At 37.6% G+C, this 22,679-nt stretch overlaps 1 protein-coding gene across 5 annotated transcripts in view; it reads right to left on the bottom strand.

The window, feature by feature from the left end:
- ATP8A2 (ATPase phospholipid transporting 8A2) overlaps positions 1-22,679 on the bottom strand; it is a 323,927-nt gene that overhangs the window by 219,033 nt on the left and 82,215 nt on the right. For all 5 annotated transcript variants that reach the window (XM_085216143.1, XM_085216142.1, XM_085216144.1 and 2 more), the window contains 5 exons: positions 21,708-21,777; positions 19,908-19,992; positions 19,019-19,158; positions 16,215-16,353; positions 11,217-11,281 (listed from right to left, as the gene is read on the bottom strand). In XM_085216143.1, coding sequence (XP_085072269.1) covers positions 11,217-11,281; positions 16,215-16,353; positions 19,019-19,158; positions 19,908-19,992; positions 21,708-21,777 — 499 coding nt within the window. The remainder of the gene's footprint in view (positions 1-11,216; positions 11,282-16,214; positions 16,354-19,018; positions 19,159-19,907; positions 19,993-21,707; positions 21,778-22,679) is intronic.

Here is a 22,679-nt window from a genome sequence, read left to right as displayed (position 1 = left end):
TCAGAATTCCCAGTGGCTCAACATCACAGCAGGCACCCAACCATTCCTAAGTGCAGACACAGCTTACAGCAGTCCTACTTGCCAAAAGCTCATTTGTCATCTAGTTTATGGATCCTATTATACATTTACAGAATTCTCTTGGAGCAAATCTGCAAGCTGTTAACTTTTTCTTGTCTGCTGATAATTTTAAAAGAAAACCTCTGCAATATGTCATATTTATAAATAAATAAATTGGAGGAATGCTTTGTATTCTTTCAGGAGAGTTTACTCAAAATTAAAAATAGATTTCTCCCAGTTAGACAGTATGTTCATGGCAGGCTAGTACTACATTCCTCGACAGAGAACATGCAGGCAATCTGTTTGTCCATAAAAAGACAATCACAACACACTATACTTTTTTTTTTTCCTTTTCTTTTTTCTTTTTCTTTTCCTGAACATTACCAACTGATGTAAAAGCTCTAAGATTTAACCCTGTTCCTTATTATCTAACTGCATAAGGCTAACTGGGTCAGTTACACAGAGTATCTTACATTGTTTATCTGAGCTAATAGCAAGGATGGAGGAGAACCGTCTTGACATACGGAAACACTCTGCTTTTTCAAGACCATACTGTTCAGTCAACCAAATCAAAAGTAAACTGCAAAGTTTAAACTTTATGACAGTTCATGTATATGCACAAATTTGAGATTTATGGAAGAGTGAGAAAAGTTAAAAGGTTGAAAAACTACAAATTCAGAAATCATGTTCTTAACAGCTAGCTTTGCCCCACAAATAATCTGTCACAAGATGTCTGTAATGCTACATGAAGGAAAACAAGAAGTTCATGGTGTAGAAGAGGGAAACAATTGAGGGGGGGAGGAGAAATGAAGGAAAAAAGTATTCATGGGATAAGCACATCTCACAGCAGAACAATACACAGCTGAAGAGGAGGCTTTGTGGAGCTTGAAAAGGGAACTTAAGTGACAAAGCTGAAGAAATTATTTTACAACCCTATGTTTTACTCAGGTGAGGCCTGGCATGAAATACAGCCACTCTACCAACAAGCAGAACACATCACCATCACTAAATTTAGAAATTCACCATCTACTTTTATCATGGTGGGGTACAAGGGAAAGCATGGTAGAATTGAGTAGATGCTTTTCATGGATTCTGATCCTCTTCCTAAATTAGCCTATTTCAAAGTGGAAGAAAAAAGGACTACCTAACGGGAGCAAAAAACCCAAGTTTGCAAGGATGAAAGAAGTAAGAGCAACTCCAAGCTTGTGAAGTAAACTTTCTCAGCCCTCGCTCCCTACCCATGCTCTCGTGTCCATCTTATCCTGCTAGCATGAAGGACCAGAGCACATGATAGGCATGCACACTGCTGCAACCCAGCACAATGGAAGCTTCAGAGGACATCTGAATCACCCCAGCTTTGAAAGTTCTGGTCCCAGAACTTTCTAAAATAGGCAACAACAAAAACAACAAAAATTTCCCAGCATTAAGTTCAGAATGGAAATTTTAGGCCTGTTTAGGATGCTGGTTAAGATAATTATAAGATTTGGCAAGAACCTGTAAAATCTGGCACTTTGTCATTTCTGGCATTATTTGTAAAATCACATGCCACTGGATAACGTCACTGCTGAAACACTTCAAGTCAGTGGCAGCTATTCCATCAGGATTGACAGAGGCATTCTCCTTACAAAACATTGTCTCATAGAGCAATGTAATACTGCTAACAGTAAAGTGGAGGTTTCAGACAGGGTAAAAAAGCTAGTGATTTCCAGATAACCTGCTATGACAGCATTGTATTATGTTTAGATAAATAATGAACATGACTCAAGTGACATAGAATGAAAACATAAAACTACTCAAGAAAAACAGATGCAAGATATCCAAATCCAGTTTTGTCTCAAAACTATCTCACCTCCTAACTTCTAGCCAATTAGCTTCTCTAACAAATCGCTTTCTAAATATAAAATGGAGAAAAAATGACTCTGTACATCACTACTTTGGTTAAGCATCAAATGTACTTCCTTATGGCAAAAGCAGGTGAAAAATCTACACGTTTCAAAAAGATTTTTCAGTTCTACTCAGTGTATAAGTTTAAAAGGCAGAAGGCACACAACTATTAACTTCATACAGATAGAGAATTCTTTAACTTTAGTTTCTGACACAGACCAATACGCTAGCAAAATTCAGTGAGACATTTCTCTGGTATGACCCAAATGTTAAAAGTCTTTCCTTAATTATCATGTGAGGAAAATTTATTCCTTCCTATGATGGATGAACAAGCCATAAGAAGTAATTGAGTCTCGGCTACAAGAATGATGCTCTAATTCTTTAAAAAGTGAAACTAATCTTTGGGAAACAGTTTAACAAAGTAGTAAATCAGTATTATGTGAACCATAAAAATAAGACCACAGATGCCTATATAACTAAATTTGCTTCCTGAAAATGCAATCTAGTCATACTCTAATTCTTATCCCAAAGCAAGTTGTCTGCTACCCTCATTAAATTAACAGTGCAGGTGAATCAATCTCATTGCTTTAAACTAGCCCCAAAAGGGAAAACTGCTTATGTAAAAAATAGAAGAAAAAAAAAGAAAAAGAAAAAGAAAAGACAAACACCAGAAAGCAAAATATCAGACCCCACAAAACACCACACACCATAAATTTACATAAATAAGGCCTCTCTCCTGTTCAATGAAAGCAAAAGATCAGATATGAAAATAAGTATCCTGAGAAAAGAAAGGACTATTTAGTTCTTACCCTTCAATACAAAAGGCCAACCTGAATTGTTTATACAGATGTGTAATATTAACCATGTCAATCAAGAGGATCAGTATTCATAACTCATTTACCTACAAATCAGGCATTCACTTCGCCTTGTTCACCTAAAACCATCATCACGCTGTATTGTAAGCAGAAAAGGCATTTCATGGGTAGTTTCTCATTTAACAAAACCCTGTTTTCACCTCATTATGCATTCTTAAGTTTCCATGATTTCTCTGTACTTGTTAGGAAGATGTTAGTATGGTGCAGAAAATCCTATCTTTCAAGCCAATGGGCACTTGCTTCACTGTCCAACTGAAGCCATTATTGTATTTGTTACACAACTGAGAACAGATACGGGTAACACTCAAGGATTGAGAGATAACCCTTCACACATGTGAACATCATTAATAGTTTTAAGAGGAAAAGCATTCCAAGTCATTTTCCTCAAACATATGAGAAATCTTACAAAAAGACATCACATTTTAAATGGAATTCCGGCAACGCTTTTCCTTTCTGCTTTTCTGTAATATGAGCTACTGTGTCCTACAGCACGGACAAGATGAATCCCCAGCTGCTAAAATACCTGCAGCCTAAAGCTAAAGCTGGAAGGTCTTTTCTGGGTCTTGTTAAATATGATCACAGTTAGAGATGAAGACAAGAAGGGAAAAGTAATTTAGAAAAGCTTTTTTCAAAGACAGAAAGAGAGAGAGAAAACAATAAGCAATATCAGACACACTATCCTCCTCCTCATTCCCCCAAAATTTCAGCTGTGGAACAGTTATTTAGAAGCCTGGATTCTGGATTACTAAAGGTACATCCTTGCAATCTTTATGATATGAGCACTCCCACTGCATGCAAACCAACTATTACAGTGCAAGAAAATACCAACAGGAAAAAAAACCCAAAAACCACCACTACTGATAAGAGAAAACAGTCATTAGTGAATGCTAAAACAGGAAAGCATGATAAAATAAAAATAATAGCCCAACTCATTCAGCGCTCACAGCTCAAGCTATTAGTATTATTTCCTGAGAAAATAGTAATCTAACACTTAGGTTACACAGCCCTGTGTGTACTTAGACCTACAAGTCCAAGTAACATTTGTATGCCATAATTTGTAGTTCTACACAGTAAATTCAAATTAAAGCAGGTTTTAAAATGAGAAGCTATATATTTTCCATATCCACTTTTGGCACAGATTATCAAATATCTGGAGTTATTTATTTTGCAAAAGCAAACCAGGAAAACAATCTTTTTTATCCAATATCTCTGAAAATTTATCTGGTTACGGGGCACTTGCATAACTACTTATTAGCATGAGCTGTAGTTTGTACGTTAATAAATGAGCTATAAAAAATAACTTGGTACAACTGAGAAAATCATTCTTTCCCTAGCTTTCCTAACTAGCCTCCTTTGCAAATTCCCAGCATTATGCTATATGGTTGATTACAGTTCCAAGCTGACTGGTAACTGGAGAGCTTAAAGACTGCACAGGGGCACCCCAAGTGTCTACTTGAAGGAGAGCTGATGGTTGGCTAAAAACAATCTTGCCGACATTGATCAGTTTTCTGGAATACTGACTTATCTGAAAGCATTTAGGCAGATGATAGCAGAAGATGGAAAAAATGTATCTTAATTTCCTCTCATATGAAACACAGAAGGTAATCCTCAATGTATCTACACTAACAGGGAACACCAAATTATACTGTAAAGTTACTTGGTTGTGTGTTGTTTTTGTTATTGGTTTGGGGTTTTTTTTTTTTTGTGGCGTAGTTTTAAACAATGCTATAAAATAACATGGTAGCAGGAACAGATTTTTTTCTATTCATGTTTAATAGCTCATCCTAATGATGAAGTATGCAAAAGATTCAGCTGAGCAAGCACAGAATGAAGGAAGCCAGCATCTGCTTCTATTCTTATTCCTTCTTTAGGCAGATTACTATCACAGACACTGGCACTGAGTACCTTTGTGCACAGGAGCATCAGTTTGTGGTTACATACACATCTATATAGTAACTGACATTAATTCTGAGACCAGGCATACAAATTCTGCAGGACGCATACTACCACGCAGCTCCATTTCTATTAACAAAATTACTGTACAGCAAAATACTACACATAGATTCAGAATCGTTCCTTCTAGTTTTGTCCTTCCACTACTATTATATACAACTCAGTGAGATAGTTTGCAGATCTCTTTTCTACTGCATCGAAAGAAAAAAAACACCACCACGATTTACCATCTGTAATATTCAGGATTCATCTCAAGCTTTCCAGGGCCTGCTGGGTCATCTGATTTCCCCTTCTTGGCTTTCCCTCCCACAGCTCTCACAATTCAACATCAGTGACATGCCAACAAAAAACTTCCGTCCAGGTTAAGAGCTGCAAAAGATGACTTAATGGCATTTCCAATTTAATTAAGCAGAAACTGAATCCAAGAATCGCACTCAATGTAAATCCAGTGCTCCAAATATTTTCACTTGAAGAAGCTTTATTATGAAAAGAAAAGAAAAATCAAGTGAACATACGTATGCATATAGTTAGGTCTACAAGGAATAAACATTTGCAGATCATTATGCTAAGTTTCTCGAATTCAGTTCAATCAAGCTAGGGATTAGTCTTTTCTATTCCCAGTAGTTCTCTAAAGAGAACAGAAATGATTGATTTTTCCCTCAACTGCAAGATTTAGAAAAAATTTTAGCTCTCAAAAACAACTCAAGACAGTTGTTCGATCACATCTCACCTGCTGCTGCATGCCAAGGAGCAGAAGGAGGGGGCTGAAGTCACACAAGGGGAAAGGGCATCAATATTTAAAGGCTCTAAGCTCAACTTGGATCCTGTAAAAATTCATTTTTAGCCTTAATGGATTTCAGAGGCAGAATATATTAAATATAATGTTGTAGGATTTCAGTATGAGAAAAACTTCTATTGATACATTTTAGGCTAAGTTGAACAGTAGTAATAATTTGCTACAGGTGCAACATGCCATTATTAAATGCAGAGATCCAACCTTGAAAAATAAGCAGTAATTAACTGAATAAAACTACTGTAGAATTAAAAGAACCAGTGATAATTATTAACAAAGCACATAAGGGTTTTACATATGGCTTGCTTTCGCAATGTTCAGTTCTACATTAAAAATAGCCATAAAAGTGCTTGACCATGAGAAAAATACAGAGCCACTCTGGTTTAAAATTAAGGCTGATGCCACAAAAGGCATTTTAGAAGCACCAATTCAGATTGTTCACAAGTTCGTACTCCTGTTTCTGAAAGAAGAAAGTTATCTTAGCTGAAATACCTTCAATATTAGATATGTGCTCATGATACACCGCGTAATCACCAATTTTCTTCACTTAAAAGAACAGCAGATATCTATCAATGAACTTTTTGCTCATCTGACACATCATGTATTTCTGTTTCTCATTTTTCTTTTATGCTCCGAGCATAAAAAATTCCATTAGTTCTGATAAAGTAACTTCCATTAGTTTTGGTGTTTACTGAAAAATTTCTAATACTGTTGTCTTAAGTACGTATCAGATGAGAGGCCAAGAGAAGACAGAACAAGCAATGCTCATTTTCCACAACTCATTTTCAATGCGTCTAGCAAGAACTTGAATAAAGTAACAGTAGATAACATTCTACCTGCTGCTTTTGCTCAAACCTATCCACTTATTAGTGGCTTGTAAAGGATTCTGCATTATTCACCAGTGTATCAACTGTGGTTATTTTTTACAGGCTATTTCAAGTATGAAATCTGTACTTAATGCTGACATGGTCCAAGAATACTGATGCATGGTACATCTGAAGTAAATTTGACTTTGCACAGGAGATGCTGTTTAACAGCTATCACTTTCCAACCTCAAATCACTCAAAGAGCAGTCATGACCCCTTCCTTAGAACCTCTGCCAACAACATGCTCAGCTGAGATTAAGTTTGTCATCTCCAGTTCCAACTTATCTAAAGTTACAGGACCAGAAGAGAGATTTTCATTTTTATAATCACAACCTTGAGGTGATGACTACAAAGAAGTATGACAACACAAATGAAAAGCATAAAAAAAAAAAAAAAAAGATACCCAGTTTTTCTTTTTAGAACTGATCTAAATTTTAGATCTCTTTTTTGGCTCACGTAGGGGAAGCCAGAAGATACCAGCTAAGATTAAAAGTTGTGAAAAACAGTGTGCTATGCACAGATGGAACCCTTCTATTGTTTCTTCCCATTCTCCCACCACCACACGATGTGCATGAGAGGCCCCACAGAACATTAGTTTGCCAAGCTTTTAGCACTCATTTCTGCAAAGTATATGCAGTGCACTGCAAATGAGAGCCTTTAAGCAAGTGTGCAGTAATACCAGAGGCCAAAATCAGAGAATAAGGCACTCAGTTCAACAAGAGCCGTCAGCAATATTGCAATTCAACTTAAAAAAAAGCGGGAGCCACTGCTGTGCTCTGGTAATCCAGAGAACTCCTCATTTAGAGAAGTTCTCACAATTGGAAGTAGCAGGTGGGAAAAGAGGATCAGAGTGGTTTTCCTGTTTTACTTGGGTATTTTAAAACATGTTAGAAGCTGATTGCATTTTTTTCTGTGTTGGCAGAGGTCAGGCAAAAAGGAAGGAAGGAGGGTTTTCATTTTGTCTCAATCCATGCTCGATTAGGGCTTCTCACTCTAGCATATCCTTAGGGTGAGCCAGCTGGTAAGATGAATAGAAAGGGGCCCATGTTACTGACGCTGTCATCTTTGACCTCTCACACTTTGAGTAAGCAAACAGTTCATAAAATTTATTTGAGGAGCTACTTAGTCTTAACAGCCAGAATTCCATACAGTGCCATCCCAGCACACCTGAAATACAAAAGTGGAGCTCTCAGAAGTCTTTACACAGGCTGCACATCTCCACCTATACAAACTGCTTTCCTATATTGAGAGAGTAGGAAACCTCAATAATATTTTCATACAATTTTTCACATGTGACCAAGAACTCCCCTACAATTCTTGAGTCTGTCTGTCAATATAACTTTGCTTTGTGTGGATTCATATCTGAGTCGTTTAGCATTTGCCAACATTTCAACATAGGCATTTGTAACAACTTCAGTAAGAGGACAGATTATCAATGAAAATTAACAATTTTTTAAAATACTTTCTCATTCACCTAATCCCAACCACAGAGCCTAATATGGCCTCAAAACTTCCCAGACTGTTCAACACTTTAAGCTTCTCAGTTTATTACCCTACGTCTACTTTTTTCCTCTAAAACTGTACCTCTTTCCTCTTTTGTAGTACAACTGTAGGAAGTTGTTTCCTCTTAAAAACTAGAGCAATATTAAAACCTACATATTAACTTTTTCTGTATCACTACAAAAAACATGCAGTTCATTATTCAGTTATCCAGACTTCTGCATTCTCAATTCTCAAGAAGTTACCAGAATTTCCCAAAACAGGGCTGCTACATTTATTAATAAGAAAGTTTAATGTTTATGAAAGGAACTGCTACATTCTGTAGCTCTTGCTTCTTTTTCCAGTTTGCTTTCCTGACTTGTAGCCGGGTCTGCTTATGCAGATCTTTGCTAAGAAAGGAACAGTAAAGACAGATTTCACTTTCTTGTTACAATTAGTTTGGCATTTAGTGAATATATTGAGGAAGAGATTATCAACTGAAGCTGTCAGGTAGGCAGCTGGTCATCTGGAGGAAACTCAAAAGGAGAGCGTGGAGACTGTCAGCATGCCTTGTCCCTAAGCCAACACATGGGTGAGCAGACCACGGTCAAGAGCTATGGTCACACAGTGAGCTCTCACTAAAACAGCACTCTGAACACATCGCTGGATCTACTGAATCAAACAGCTGTTACAGGCCTCCATTTTCTCATGTTCGTAGACAAGAATGAAAGGCTTGCCTAAACAGCAGAAAGATCTAATAGGATGTCAAGTATATGGATAAAATTAGCTACAACTCCTACTTTCCTAAAGCTACAGAAAACATACCAAATTTTAGAAATAATACATAGAAGACTTTTTGGGTCTAAAATAATCTTACAAAAAATAGTTGTCAGTGTATTCATTCGTACAGCTACATGATATGCACATTAATGAGTCTACACCTCTGATGTGAACAAGACAAGAGTGCAATCACACCAATTAACCAGGGCTTCTTCCACATAGGTCAGGGCTAAGCTGCTCCTGATGTTACAGATGGGAAAGATTGGGAAAAAAAGGAGACTGAAGCACGGATTTCTTGTTTCTCACTGCCTAATTCCAGGCTTTCCTCTTGAAAAATGCAAATTCACTTTTGCCAATGTTGAACATCCTTGGATCCATTTACCTGAACTGCTATTTAAAGGAACCTCCCATGATGGAAGCCTTCTCCATTACAGCATACACAATAAGCCACTTTTGTTATTCAGACTGCACTTTTGTAGTCCCTTTAGCCAGTTACCTGAAGTCACCACTTAGAAGCAAGTGCTGAAGCTATTAGGTACTACTCAGCACCTTCTGCAATATATTCACAAACAGAAATCTGTCTGCAGTTCTATCACTATATACAAAATAAGAAGTGAAAAAAGTTAATGTGGCTTGAAGATCATCTTGTCCAACTTCTAGATATTTCTAAAAACTTAGCAACGTTGCTCCATTTTTCTTCTCTTACCCAGTAAGAACCTCTGTCTTCATACTGTACGCCTTTCTTTAGGAATCACAAACCTTTATGCAACTCTGATGATTTCTAAATAGGCACCACAGGAGTCACATTGATTCCTTTTGGAAATTTTCAAGGGACTAGTTTGAATTTAGATTGATATACAGGTCTTACTTCTAGGGTCAGAAAACTAAAACCATGCTTTAACTCAATTTTAGAAAGTATAAGAAACTCAAAAACCAAGCACAACCATTTTCCTTCTTCTGGTGGTAAGTTCCCAGTACATTTAGAAAAAAGAATCCAAGTTTTCTTCTTCTTATGATCGTAGTCCGCTAATCTGGCTGTCTAACAAAAAAAAAATACCACCAGATGTTCATTTTCTATTGAGGTTCTGCATCATTCTTTGGGTTAAAAGGTCCAGTCAGCTACGTACAGCAGAATGCTCATCAGAAGCAGAGTATTTTGATCCCATAGGAAGGGAACAGTTACCTTAAAGAGGGGCCATACAGAAGTGGAAAAGTGGGATAAGTTTGTCTGAGCAGATGGGAGTCTTCAGCAAGATATTTGATTGAAACCAAATGTACATAGCTCTCATCTAGGCACATCTAATGCAATAATAATTTAGAAAAGAAAAGCATTTCCTCGTCCAAGTAGAATTATTTAAAAACTTTAACTATGCAGAAACACAGAAGAACGTCAATTTCTGCTGCAGAAGTAACAGTCTTCATTGCTCAAACTCAGCAAGAGACATCTTCCACCAGGGTGCATTATGCTGCACGGAAACTAGTAATGCAGCCTTTCTTCCCCTGGAAGCAGTTTCTCCTCTTGGAAGACTCCTTGAACTCTTGAGATCTGGTGAGTTAAAACACTACAGCATGAGAGGCCACAAATGCATTCAGAAAACTTGAGTCTGAGCTGAAAGCACTATCAAGGCTACTGTTAACTAAATCACACAGATGCACCTAGAAAAATGCTGCTTCTCAGCTGTTTTTTTCTGCCACCAGAGTTCCAGATATCCATTAACTCCTTTGGTATGTGGAGATACAAGCTCTGCATCACCTGCTGTGTCAGGCAGGATGAACTACAAATGCTAAATGCAAGTATCAGATTCTGTTTAACATAGATCTTTTGTCGTGTCCTACAAATACCTTGAATAGCAAGCAGATATTTGAGTGATATCAAGTGTTGACAATGACACTGAAACAAGCAAACTAGAAAAATGTATATGAATCTGCTCCAGAAGCTGAAGTGTATCATCTTTACTTTCTGAACTCTTTTTATTTCTTTATTAAACATACCTGAGGAACACAGCTATCACTTGTTAATCTAATTTTCAGGTCTCAGAAGCTGCACTCAGGTGAGCTCACAAGATAGTTTACTAAGACATAGGTTTGGCTGCAGCCATTCCAAGCAATACTGAAGACCGCTTCCTGCACTGAAATTGTTTTGTTTTTTTTTTCAACTTTGTTCCCTTCTTCAAACATCTTACTCCTATACGTGCAGCAGAGGCTAACCACATTCCTGAAGGCATACTGCAGGTTTCACCAGTTTACAGTAAAATCAAACCCATGGATTTAATTAGTTTCTTGTTCTGAGACTTTAGTTTGATTTGTACAGCTTGTGATCAGAGACTGCAGAAGCTCATTTTGTACAACATATCCTTTTTAGCATGCTTGATATGTGATCATTAGTGGACTCCTAAAATGAGTTGTTTAATCTTGTTACCCCTAAAGCCAAGTGAAAGGAATCAAAATGAGAAAGCCCATCAGCTTTCCGTTTTCTGAGTAATACCTCATTCGGTCAAGAATTAAACTGGAATTTACTTAGTTACTTACATCTAGGGAATCTTCATTGACCAGGATGAGAGACATGCTCTGTGAAATGAGTCTGCAAGAGTACCCTGAAAGAGAAATGAAACAAGAATTAGATTTTTAGAGAAGTATTACAGTTGAACTCAATCTTAAAAGGAAGTTCTATATGTCAGATTGGGATTTACATCTGAGCAGTGACTCCCACCAGGCAGGCTACTGGAAGGTTAAGGCCACACTCCAACTTGACAAGCTTATTGGCAATAGAGACTCCATTTTATCTGCAATTCCAAATACACCACTTAACCAAAGAAAATACAATATTCATTAGAGATATGCTATATCTCTACAGTAAAAGTAATCATTCCTATACATAAACTTCATTTATCCTTATGAAAGCTGAATGACTTTCAGCACATTACAGGAATGGATCTGAAATTAGCTGCAGCTACGTCATACAGCTGGAAGCACAGCTGGAAGCACACACTGCATCAGCACACATCACTGCATCACACTCCACTTAGCCTCACACGTGCTGTAGGATTTTAGTGTGGAAGGTGGTCCTGAGTTTCATCAAAAAACAGAGTCCAGGTGTTCAGGGGCTCAGAGAGCCCCTACCAGCTCCTGCAGGCATCAAGAAATTGTATTAGACTGTACTTCACATGGGAGTGGGAAGCCAACAAACAGCACATCATCATAGTGCAGAGCAGCGCTCAGAAAGCAGTTCAACACATTCAACAGGACACAACGATTCAAAAAAAAAATAAAATACTGAAAGTAGAAAAATCCCTTACTTTTGTAATAGTAAGAGCTAAAGATTGCAGGACTGCTTAATAACATTGACCCAGCAGTTCTTCCATCATGTGATTGTCACTGACCTGAGATGACGAGCCATCCAGGGTATACACACATGGAACTAACAGAATAAACAGTGTATTTCCAACACTGTTAATGAGAAGAAGCAAATCAAAAGTTGCAGACTGATTCTACTGCATTCTCAAAGCACATGCGAGTTCTCTTCCAAATGGCACTGTCATGTGGCTTCATAAAGCACAGGTCTATTTGTCTACTGAAACATTAACCATATGCCTCATTGCTGAGCTAAGTCACGCAAGAAAAGAAAATATAATCAAACTGTTTTGCAGTTCTACCATACTTTTGCAACAAAATGAATCACAGAAAGTTCAAGAAATAATGGTAGTGAAATGAGGCCTACAAAAGGGTTGTGGGATTTTTTTTCTTGTCCATTTACATTTCTTATATGAAGTAGTATACTACTACAACATAACAATAACGTTCCTAAGGGGAACCACTGTAAGTAGAACCACAGTCAGTATAAAAAGATTAAGACTCTCTTTGTATCTTCCATCAGCAAGAGAAAATTGAGGCATGGATTTGTTTTCTATGAGATTTTTCGTTCCAAAGGAAGGCCATACAGGCTTGTGAACTGCAGTGCTAATCATTTCTTCAGGCTACAGTATTTTTTATAATTGGGCTTGTTTTCTAGGTATAATCCAGAGCTGACATGCCTGCATCAATGACTTCTGTCAAGAAAGTCCCTCATCTTTCTTTGTAAAAGGCATAATTGCATCATACAGTCACCTTCAGACACTACATATGATTACCTGCAGAAGTTCTGTTTCTATTCCATTTTCACAGCTGTGTAGAATATGAGTATCAGATGCAGCCTTACAGAAACGTTATCATCTTAACTGTATTAATAAGCTAAGGTTTACTTTCTGCTTTACAGAAAGATAGAGAACAGCATGGAAACCATTGGGAAAGAGATGAAATATATGCCAGTGAAATGCAACCTGCAACACAAAAGCTTTGCAGACAGCCTACGGCAGTGAAAAATGTCTTTTAGGGAGTAGCACAGAATTGAGAAAGGAAGCCACAACAAGTACAGACAAAGCACTGATGTGAGAAGTCAGTTCAGTTTGCCACTTTTGAGAGTTAGTCCCAGGCTGAAGAACTACTTCCTTATTTTTACTGGGGAGAAAAGGAGGATATTACAAACTTAATCATTTCCCTCCATGCCAGGGTTATTCTTTCCCCAGAGAACAGCAATAACCTCACGCAGCAGGCTGTTACAAATTCAGTATAACTAATTCAAATGCATTTGCTGGGAGCATTTGATTGGAATAGCAGCTGCAACAGCAAACTGTAGTTTCTAAACTGCTGCTCATTGCTTCATTTTAAGTTTTTCAAATCTAGCAAGATGCCACTTGACAACTGGAGCTAGAGAAAAAACTCTGGAAAATGCTAACTTGGTCTGACTTGGAAGTCACAGAGTCAGAAGAGACCATTTTGTGCATTGTCATCACATCAAACAGGAGTAAGATCAAGCTTAGAATAGGAGAGTGTAAGTTATGCCTAGTGTTTTATAGGAGATCTATGCATAATGCACAAGTTTAGGACTATGAAGATGTTAAAGTCTAGCATTAATATAAAACAAAATCTGGAAATCATAAAGTTACATGGGAATTTTGTAGTCCTATTTTATATAGGAAGTTTTATAATAGTTATTTCTGGCAGAAATAGCAAGACAAACAAAAACAGGCTCTCTGAGATCAGGGCATATTTTTGTCAATGCTTTTGACTTGATCAACTGCTGGCTCAAAGCCAGATATAAAATGTCAATCGACACTTGTGAATTGCTGTCTGGGTCTTAAACTTGAAAGTCTAACTAAAAGCCTATAGAGCAGATGAATCAAGTGCTTCTGGGACTCGTTTCCCTTCAAGTATCCTGGGAGAAAGACTGCTTGAACCAGAGTTCAAGATCATAGCCCACAGGCACACTCACACTGCAGGCATACAGAATACATCTGAGGCAAGAACACTTATCCTCCGTGTTTACAGAGGGCACGTATGCCCTGCTCCAGCTTCGCTGTGGGACACAGACAAGCTCACTGGCATTGCTTCAATTTCTCCTACTGAAAAAATGACAGAAGTATTCCAGGAGAGGCCTGAGGAAGGTAAGCAAAACAGAAAGCAGCTGTACACATAGATGTGGCTTCATGACTTTCAGGTTACACGCTCACTATAATGTGAAGATACAGAGACAAGTTAAGAGAAATGCAGGCATGCAGAGACACTGCGGGTGACTCCCAGCTTATGGCTTCTAAAAAAGATTTTAGGGCCTTTCATATGTGCAATTTCATAAATGCACAAGTTATTGGCTAGAATGCATTAGTTCAGATTTCCTGGGAGCCTACCAGGATGATGCTAAGCACAAGTCTGTCACAGATTGCAGAGTAACAGAGTCACTGAAAGGCAAAGGAGATTCAGATTCTGCAGATTGTTTTAAGAAAATTATGATGCCAGAAGAACACTGCCAAGCTTTCTACAGCTCTTTGCAGAGACTGGCTAACGACAGCTTCAGCAGCTAAAAACAGAAAGCAGACTGTATGTCATGCTTGAAGACATTTCTGAAACCAGAACTCCTATTTCCTATACTAAGTTGTAATGTCTGATCAGTATTAAAACCCATCATAAACACACTCATTCTGCAAAACTGGCACACAACTGAGTGGAAGGCATGCAACCACCCCACAGCAAGGTGAAGTATTATTCTAATAAAGAAGACAATAATGCAATTAAAAGACAACAGTCGAACAAACAAACTCAGGACAAAAGAATCAAGAGCAAACTGAAACAAAGTATTTCATCTCCTTACGGTGGCTGCCAAGAGTTGAAGACGACCTAAGTACATAAGCATACCCATAAAGTAAGCAAGAGGCTGTAAGCATCACTGTCACGCACTGTGAGGAACTGAAAATAGTTCTACTCCCAAGATTGCATGCAATACCTGAAATGTAACTGTGCACATGGATTGGGTCTTAAATTACAAACAGCATTCTGTAAGCTAAGATCATAGAATCAGCAAAGTTGGAATACATTACTAAGTTTGAGACATAAGAATACCCACCTTGTGCCTTGACAAACAATCCATATTAAACTATCCATACATTCAATAGCAACAGTTTTCTATCAAAACTACAGTTATGATATACTTAACTAGAAGATGCACCAAAGTGACAGCATGAGTAGTTAGTTATTCAAGTATCCACCTACTTTCACAAACAAAACTTGCAGTAAGTTGTAAGTTATATCCATTTTTTTCCCCATCATATCCCTAACTGTACTGAAATCAAGCAAAGGCAGTCCATAAGAATGACTAATTGAAATAAATTGAGATATAGTGCACAGTAAAACTAAAACATTATAGACTGACTGAGCCCTCTACTTTCCATCAGTAAAAAAAAATATCTTCTTCATTCTTACAAAAACTGCAGCTAGCCAAAAGCTAAGTCTTTTGTGCATTAAAAGAAGCTGCATATCATAGAATCATAGGATGCCTTGGGCTGGAAGGGATCCCGAGGATTATCAAGTCCCAACCCCTCTGCTACAGGCAGAGCCACCAACCTCCAGATCTGGTACTAGACCAGGTTGTCCAGGGCCCCATCCAACCTGGTCTTGAACACCTCCATGGACAGGGCATCTGCAACCTCTCTGGGCAGCCTGTTCCAGCACCTCATCACTCTCTCTGTAAATAGTTTCCCTTGACATGCAATCTAAACCCTCCCCCTTGTGCTTAAAACCATTCCCCTTTGTCCTATCACTATCTACCCAAGTAGAAAATTGATTCCCCTCCTCTTTATAATCCCCTTTTAAATACTGGAAGGCTGCAAAGAGGTCTTCTCACAGCCTTCTCTTCTCCAGGCTGAACAAGCCCAGTTTCCTCAGCCTGTCTTCATAGGGGAGGTGCTCCAGCCCTCTGATCATCTTCCAGCCCTCCTCTGGACCCTCTCCAGCAGCTCCACATAGCCTGACATTCAGTGCAAAACTTTCATTCCAAAATTTCAAATTCTCCAAATTAAAGGCTTCCACAAGCCTATCAGCTACCAAGAAGCCAGTCTATGAGTACAAATCAGGCCTGTTTTTGTTTTAAAAACCCACACATCACATCTACTATGTAATCTGCTACACCTCACACAAATGTTATGTAACCAAAAAGAATACCTATGTTGAGAGCTGTTTCCTGCTTGTCTCCTGTCAGAATCCATATCTTAATTTCTGCCTTCATTAGTGTGGCTATTGTTTCAGGAACACCTGCTTGCAGGCGGTCTTCAATGGCTGTGGCTCCAAGAAGAAGTAAATCCTGAAAGGAAGAATTTGAGGGATTGGTTTCTTAGGATAAATCTCTGTTTGGAATACTCTAAAAACAGGGAATTAAAAACATGTTGTGCCTCATTGCTAATACAGCTTTTTGACAAGCAATACCTACTGCAGTAGGTTTTTGGTGTGCCTCTTCTACTTCCCCAGCACACAAATCACATTTCAGGATGTACAGAATGGAACCCAGTGTTTATGATCAGAAAGTTGGCAGAGTTTCAAGAGCAGTTAATTGAAGTTACACAACTCCAAAGCTATCCTGTGGATGAATATGTACACTAGAATATTCAGTAATCACTGTAGCAACATGATGAGTGGCCACAGATTATGTTTCTTAAGCTCACAAAACAAAAGTCACCTGCCATCACATCATTGAAACTAACTTCCCTCCTGTAAAATGTGCACACAGAATGGATACAATCAAAGCAAAAATTATTCCAACTATTTATGGATATAATCACTACATGGATGTAATAGAAGTGGTATGGACATTAATCAGTCCAAGTATCTGCAGTCTAATACAGATGTGTGCCAGAAAAGAATGTCTCACACAACCACTTAATACTACAGAATAAGCCATATTCATAAGCAATTGTAGAGTGATTGCTTGAAGAGATTTGGCAACATTACAGGAAAAAAAGTCAGACTGACAGAAATACCAAAGAAATATACCTTGTCAAAAGGCATAATCCAGTTACCCAATTTTAATGTTAGAAGTATTTTTAATGATTGCTTAGACATGCAAAAATGTTCAATTTAAAATAAATGGGTATAAATTGAGTTTAGTTATATGCCCCATTTCAGGAACTGAGCAGAGAGTGTAACAACTTCTCATGTTCACAAGGACTATTTTTTTAAAATTAGCAAAAATAGATGAAGAGAACATTACAGCAGTTCTTGCTTGTATTTATCTATGCATGTATAAATAACTGAAGGGGAAGCTGCTATCCAGGCATGTAACCAGACATTAATTAATGTAAGCCTTGACAACAAAAAAGTTTTGTTAAGAGATGTTCAGTACGTAAAGGCAGTAGTATGAACTTCCAAAAGCCATTTTCTTTGAAACCCTTTTGACTTTTGGTAAAACATTCGCCCTATTAATACAAGCAACATTTGAACATAACAAATACAGAGCAAGTATGTAAATGCAACTAGTCTTATGTTCCCAAATTTATCTGTTAAATGATTACACATTCAACCACAGTGCTGGGAATGGTCAAACTGCCTGAGCAAGGAATTACTATTGCATCTGTTGAAGCCCTCTCAGCCAATTTATAGATATCCAAAAAGACAGCTGAAGTTTGTCCCCACACACACACCTGTATTACAATCCAATGACCTCAGTCAGACTTAAAGTTCCACTCTTATTTAAACCCTTTAAATGCAAAGTTGGCATGTTAAAACAGTTATTTTATACTAAATCTCAGCTTATTATCTAGAAAAAAAATAAAATTCCTTATACTAGAGAATTAACCAGGGAAACACAAACTCTGAGAAAAAGTTTCCATTGCAATTCCTTGCTCACTCCCCAACCAGAAAGTAAACTAACATGAAAGGAATATAGTCACTGTTTTCCTTCCAACATGGCGCTACAAAGTTCAAAACTCCAAATCAAAAAACCTACTCGTGGCTGCCCATTTTTCAAGATGTTAAATTATGAAAGGAGGCAGAAGGTAGATGGCAAAAAATGTTTTAAGGATTACGAAAACATCATCAAGTTAAAGAATCAACCCCATGTTAACGGGTTGATCACCCACGACAATTTTTCACTTGTGAAATCAGTAAAATATGAAAGCAAAGTGCAGGAAGGCAAAAAGCTACATAAACCTTCAAAATCAATGCTTAGATAACAACACTGTTACTGACCAGCCAACAAAAAAATGACACTTCAGACATTTTGAAAAGCAAGACCTAATCTTCAGCTACCACTTCATGAGATGCTGGAGCATTTCTCTTACTGAGTTAAAGCTGGCTCCCATCCTAGTCTCAGTCTTCTCCCTTATTCTGCCCAAATAACTTGAATAACCAATGAAGAGGCCTCTGGAATTTGAATTGCACTGTTAATATAGCAATATTAATAAAGTTAATAACAATTGTTTAAAATAAACCACTAAACAAAAATCAGTAAAAGTCCCAAGACAAGAGGGAAAGAGCACGAACAAGTGTAGGTGAACTGACTACCTGCATTTCAGACAGCAGATAAAAGACCAGTAAATATCAAACACTGGCCCCTAGTGTTGACATCTTAACATTTCAGCAGACGTGCCATTAGTTAAAACTTTCTATCATATCTGCTTTAAACTTCCATAATTATTAGTTCAACAATTCACATAAAAGGAGCAGTTTTTGAGCTACAGGCCACACTGAGCACATGGTAATGCCTGTAGTGTCTGAAACATCCTTCAGAAAACCTCAGCTCTGACTGACTACAAAAAAGAAGCAGCTTCTCTTCACATATTAGCAAGTAGGAACTTGATGCTACAAGCTGACTGTATCAATTTCGCTATCAAGTTAGATTAACTTTACACAGGTTTTCAATTAAGAATACAATTCCAATCTTCTGAAACTGAAAAGAACTATTTGTTATACTGTATAAAGCCCAAACTGCATGCAAAAGCAATTTGCATTCGACCCTCAAAAAAATGTCTTACCTTCTCAATGATCTCATAGCATTCTTCCAACTTCTGAGTTCTGTCTTTCAAAAGTATACTGGCTTCATTATAGACATTCAGCCACTCTCTGTAAGAGTTTTCTGACAGATCAGCATAAGCGATGCACAAAGTCCTCAGACCTACAAAACAGAATACAGTACAATTTTAGTGTACTCAGTGACTGAGTATCTGCAAAATGATCTAATGAACACTAAATTCTAACCCTCGTACTAGAGTCAACAGTTCTTACTGCAAATTGGTAAACTCTGATTTCCTGTACATTTCTTAATGCATTTGTTTCCACAAATACTAAACAAGAGTCTGGCTCATACAGGTTACTACTGCTGGTGCAAATCAAGAGGGCCTAATGGGTACAAGCTTCTCTCTAATTTTCAGTACTGTAATCTAGAGTTAATGCCAACATTTTATCCTACCGCAGAAAAGGGTACAAAGCCAAGCACTTCCCTGTGAACAGAGGTGTTACATCAGTCAAAAGTCTTGAGACCATCTCAGATCATCTGGTGTCCTCCAGGCATCTCACTATATTCATGTTATTAAGTTTCCTTCATAAAGCCAGAGACTGTCATCCGACTTTTTACAGTGGTAAAAATACCAGTTACTCCAATTAAATTGGAAAATATAATAAATGTCCCTTCATTTAATCACAAATACAGAGCTCCAACTCCTTCCACATTCCATTTCTGTACTGAAATTGCACAGAAGCAGAGTAGGGCACAAATTTCCTTAGGTACAGTTATCTTAAAAGTTGCTAATCTGCTGCTACATACCAATTTTGAATATACAGCTATCTTATTTGGCACAAGAAAGCTCAGGTAATGCAAGAAATAATCTAATAAATTGAATTCTTTTGATACGCTGCTTCTCTTACCTTCTGTGGCGAAGTACTCAAGATGGCACAGTGTTTGCTCCATATACTGGGAATCTTTTGAAAGCCTCTCAAAAATTACATTGTCCTATTAAAAGTAAATTCATTACAGTGTAGTAAGTCTACACACAAAGTTTGTATGTGTGTATGTACCAAATCAAGTGAAATTACCTGACTGGACTTGCTTACAACAGAACCCAAGACTAATAAATTTAATGTAATGCATTCAGATCTCAGAGACACTGGTTTGAATAATCATCCGAGCTGTGCCCAGTAGCAGAGATCATAGCGCACCCACTACACATAACAGTGTGCACAGAAGTACACACTGCCTCTACCCACTTAAATAATAGAACTTTTCCATCATGTAATCCCCTCTCAACCATTACAGAACACTCCTGTCTGAATTAAGCAAATGCACTTTCTGAAAACTAAGCAAGTTTTCAGAGTATGTAAGTATGTTGTCTTATTTAGTACTCATTGTAGTCTTCTTGCAATCCTTTCTCGAAAAGATTTCCATTGATGTTTAAAAACAAAAGGTATAAAAACCTTCCTTCCACAGCTCCTTCTTTAACACTAACTCAAATGGCAATTGAAATACTGATGTATATGAATAACAGAAGTAATCAAAATGCAGCATCATCATCTGTCTTGTCTCTGGGTTTTATCATGTGATTACCAGATTGAGTTGCTATGTTAAGTAAAATATGCAAACCCTAAATGTCCTTAAATACATACTCTAAAGCAAGCTAGGCACGTAGGCCTACATCCATCACTAAATAGTCATATAAAACAGGAAATTTATGATCTAAGCGTCAGGATAGGATGTTTCCATCAGAACCTGGCACGTTTCGTGCAGAACAGAAACAGTAGATGAGCAGTGGATGCAGCAGAACAAACAAAATGAAACACCATATTGGAGCAAAAGGGTTGTAGTAATTAGCACATCAGACATCTGATTCTGCTCAAATCAAAGACAGCAAGAAGTTTCTTACTCCTGTTTTCCATCCTTTTCACTGCCAATCTACAAGAAACTGTTAACAGAGGCACAGTAATAGCAGAGATTGAACACAAACAGGTGCAAATCAATGAGGAGTTACTAAGCACACAACTTTAAAGTATCACGTAGCAAAAGCAGGCTTAATTCATTCCCACCACTTTAGCTTGAAGCTAGCATCATCTTTACCATATCACAGGAGTTAAACTGAAGCAGAGCCGTGCATCCAAGACTATATGTCAAGCAAACCAGATCCTTACCAGAAATTAGAAATAGTTTTCCCTGTTGCAAAAAGTCACCTCCATGATTTTCTATTGAAATCAGAACACTATGGCTGCAGACAATGCTGTTTTTACAGCCTTTGTATTTTGTTAAGTTATTGACCATCAGTGAAGACAGAAACATAACTTGTGCAAGTCATGATGACAAATAACAGCAGGTGCAGAGATGTGAGAGAGCCAGATCAAGAGCCAATCACTTGAAAGCAAAAGTTAGTATTGCAGCTTTAGACAGCAGCATTTTGCCTAGCTCCTGAATTCCTGCTGTATGCTGGATGAAATCCAGCTTTTGCTTAAGTTGAGGGTACTGTTCCTGTAAGTTTCAGGATTCCACTTGGATAGTAAATAGCCTAACAACTTGCCTGCAAAAGAAGTCAAAGAAGGAATTACAGACCTCCTAAATCACTTGGTCCTAAACAAAAAGCCAACTGGTATTATGTATGAGACATGAAGTGCCAGCATTAGTCACAGCTGTTGAAACAATAACTGGTAGCATTAGCTCTCCACTGAAGTGGTATAATTACTCACAGCTCCTTTGCAGTACAGACGTAGTTTTCCTGCTGGAGTTCGAACAATCACAGACATCCTCTTCCTGTTACTATTGAAAGAAAAACATTTGTTTTCATTATTTATATTGATGAAGCAGAAGCCCTGTTCTAGCCAGTGAATTCTCAGTTGTGCTTAGTGCATCAAGGATCATGTGAGATGGAAGAGTAGTAACTTAAGACCTCACAGTCCTAGAAAGCAAGAAGAAATATTAAATTGCACATTTCCAGCTTCAGACCCATGGTTCCCATGGGCAAGCACTTGATCAAAACACCTATACTTGAGGAGTCATTTACTCTCATCTTTTTTATTATATCTTAAAGGCAATGTTTTGGGGATTCTGGCTAGAAATGGAAATATTAAGGCTGAAAGTGTATTACTCCTAACATACTGAAACAAATACCTACTGACACAGGGGCCTTTATTTAAATTTTTAACTCAAAAGAATGAAGAACACACAAAAATATCACAGAAAGTAGTCACACTCCAGATTAGGTTTTAGCCTCCTTACTCTCTGAGAGCTGCACATCAAGACTTGTATATGTATATTTTTAAAGTAAACAGTCTAAGAGTCTAAGGTTTAAGAGTTAAGGTAAGGGATTTTTTTTTTAACTTAATTATTTTAAATATATACATTTCGACATTTCACTTATCCACCTCTCCTTTCTAATACAAACTGGAAATAAAAATGCAGTTTGTAAGGGTGAGAGGCAAACAAATAAACTACTCTCAAGAGAACTCTGAAGAAACTGTAATTTCATATTCAAAAGTTATCTGTAAGCATACTTGAATGCATCATTGGAAGCCAGGTTGGATGGATCTTTAAGCAACCTGACCTAGTTAAAGATGTCTCTGCCCTTGGCAAGGAGCTTGGACTAAATGATCTTTAATGGTCTTTCAAACCCAAAGCTGTTTGTGACTTCATGTAATTCTTGTCCTTAGCCAAAAGAGGAC

Source organism: Meleagris gallopavo, chromosome 1 (assembly GCF_905368555.1).
Source record: "Meleagris gallopavo chromosome 1, MGAL_WU_HG_1.1, whole genome shotgun sequence".
In the NCBI taxonomy this organism is placed as follows: domain Eukaryota; kingdom Metazoa; phylum Chordata; class Aves; order Galliformes; family Phasianidae; genus Meleagris; species Meleagris gallopavo.
This window is presented reverse-complemented; position numbering and strand designations above follow the sequence as displayed.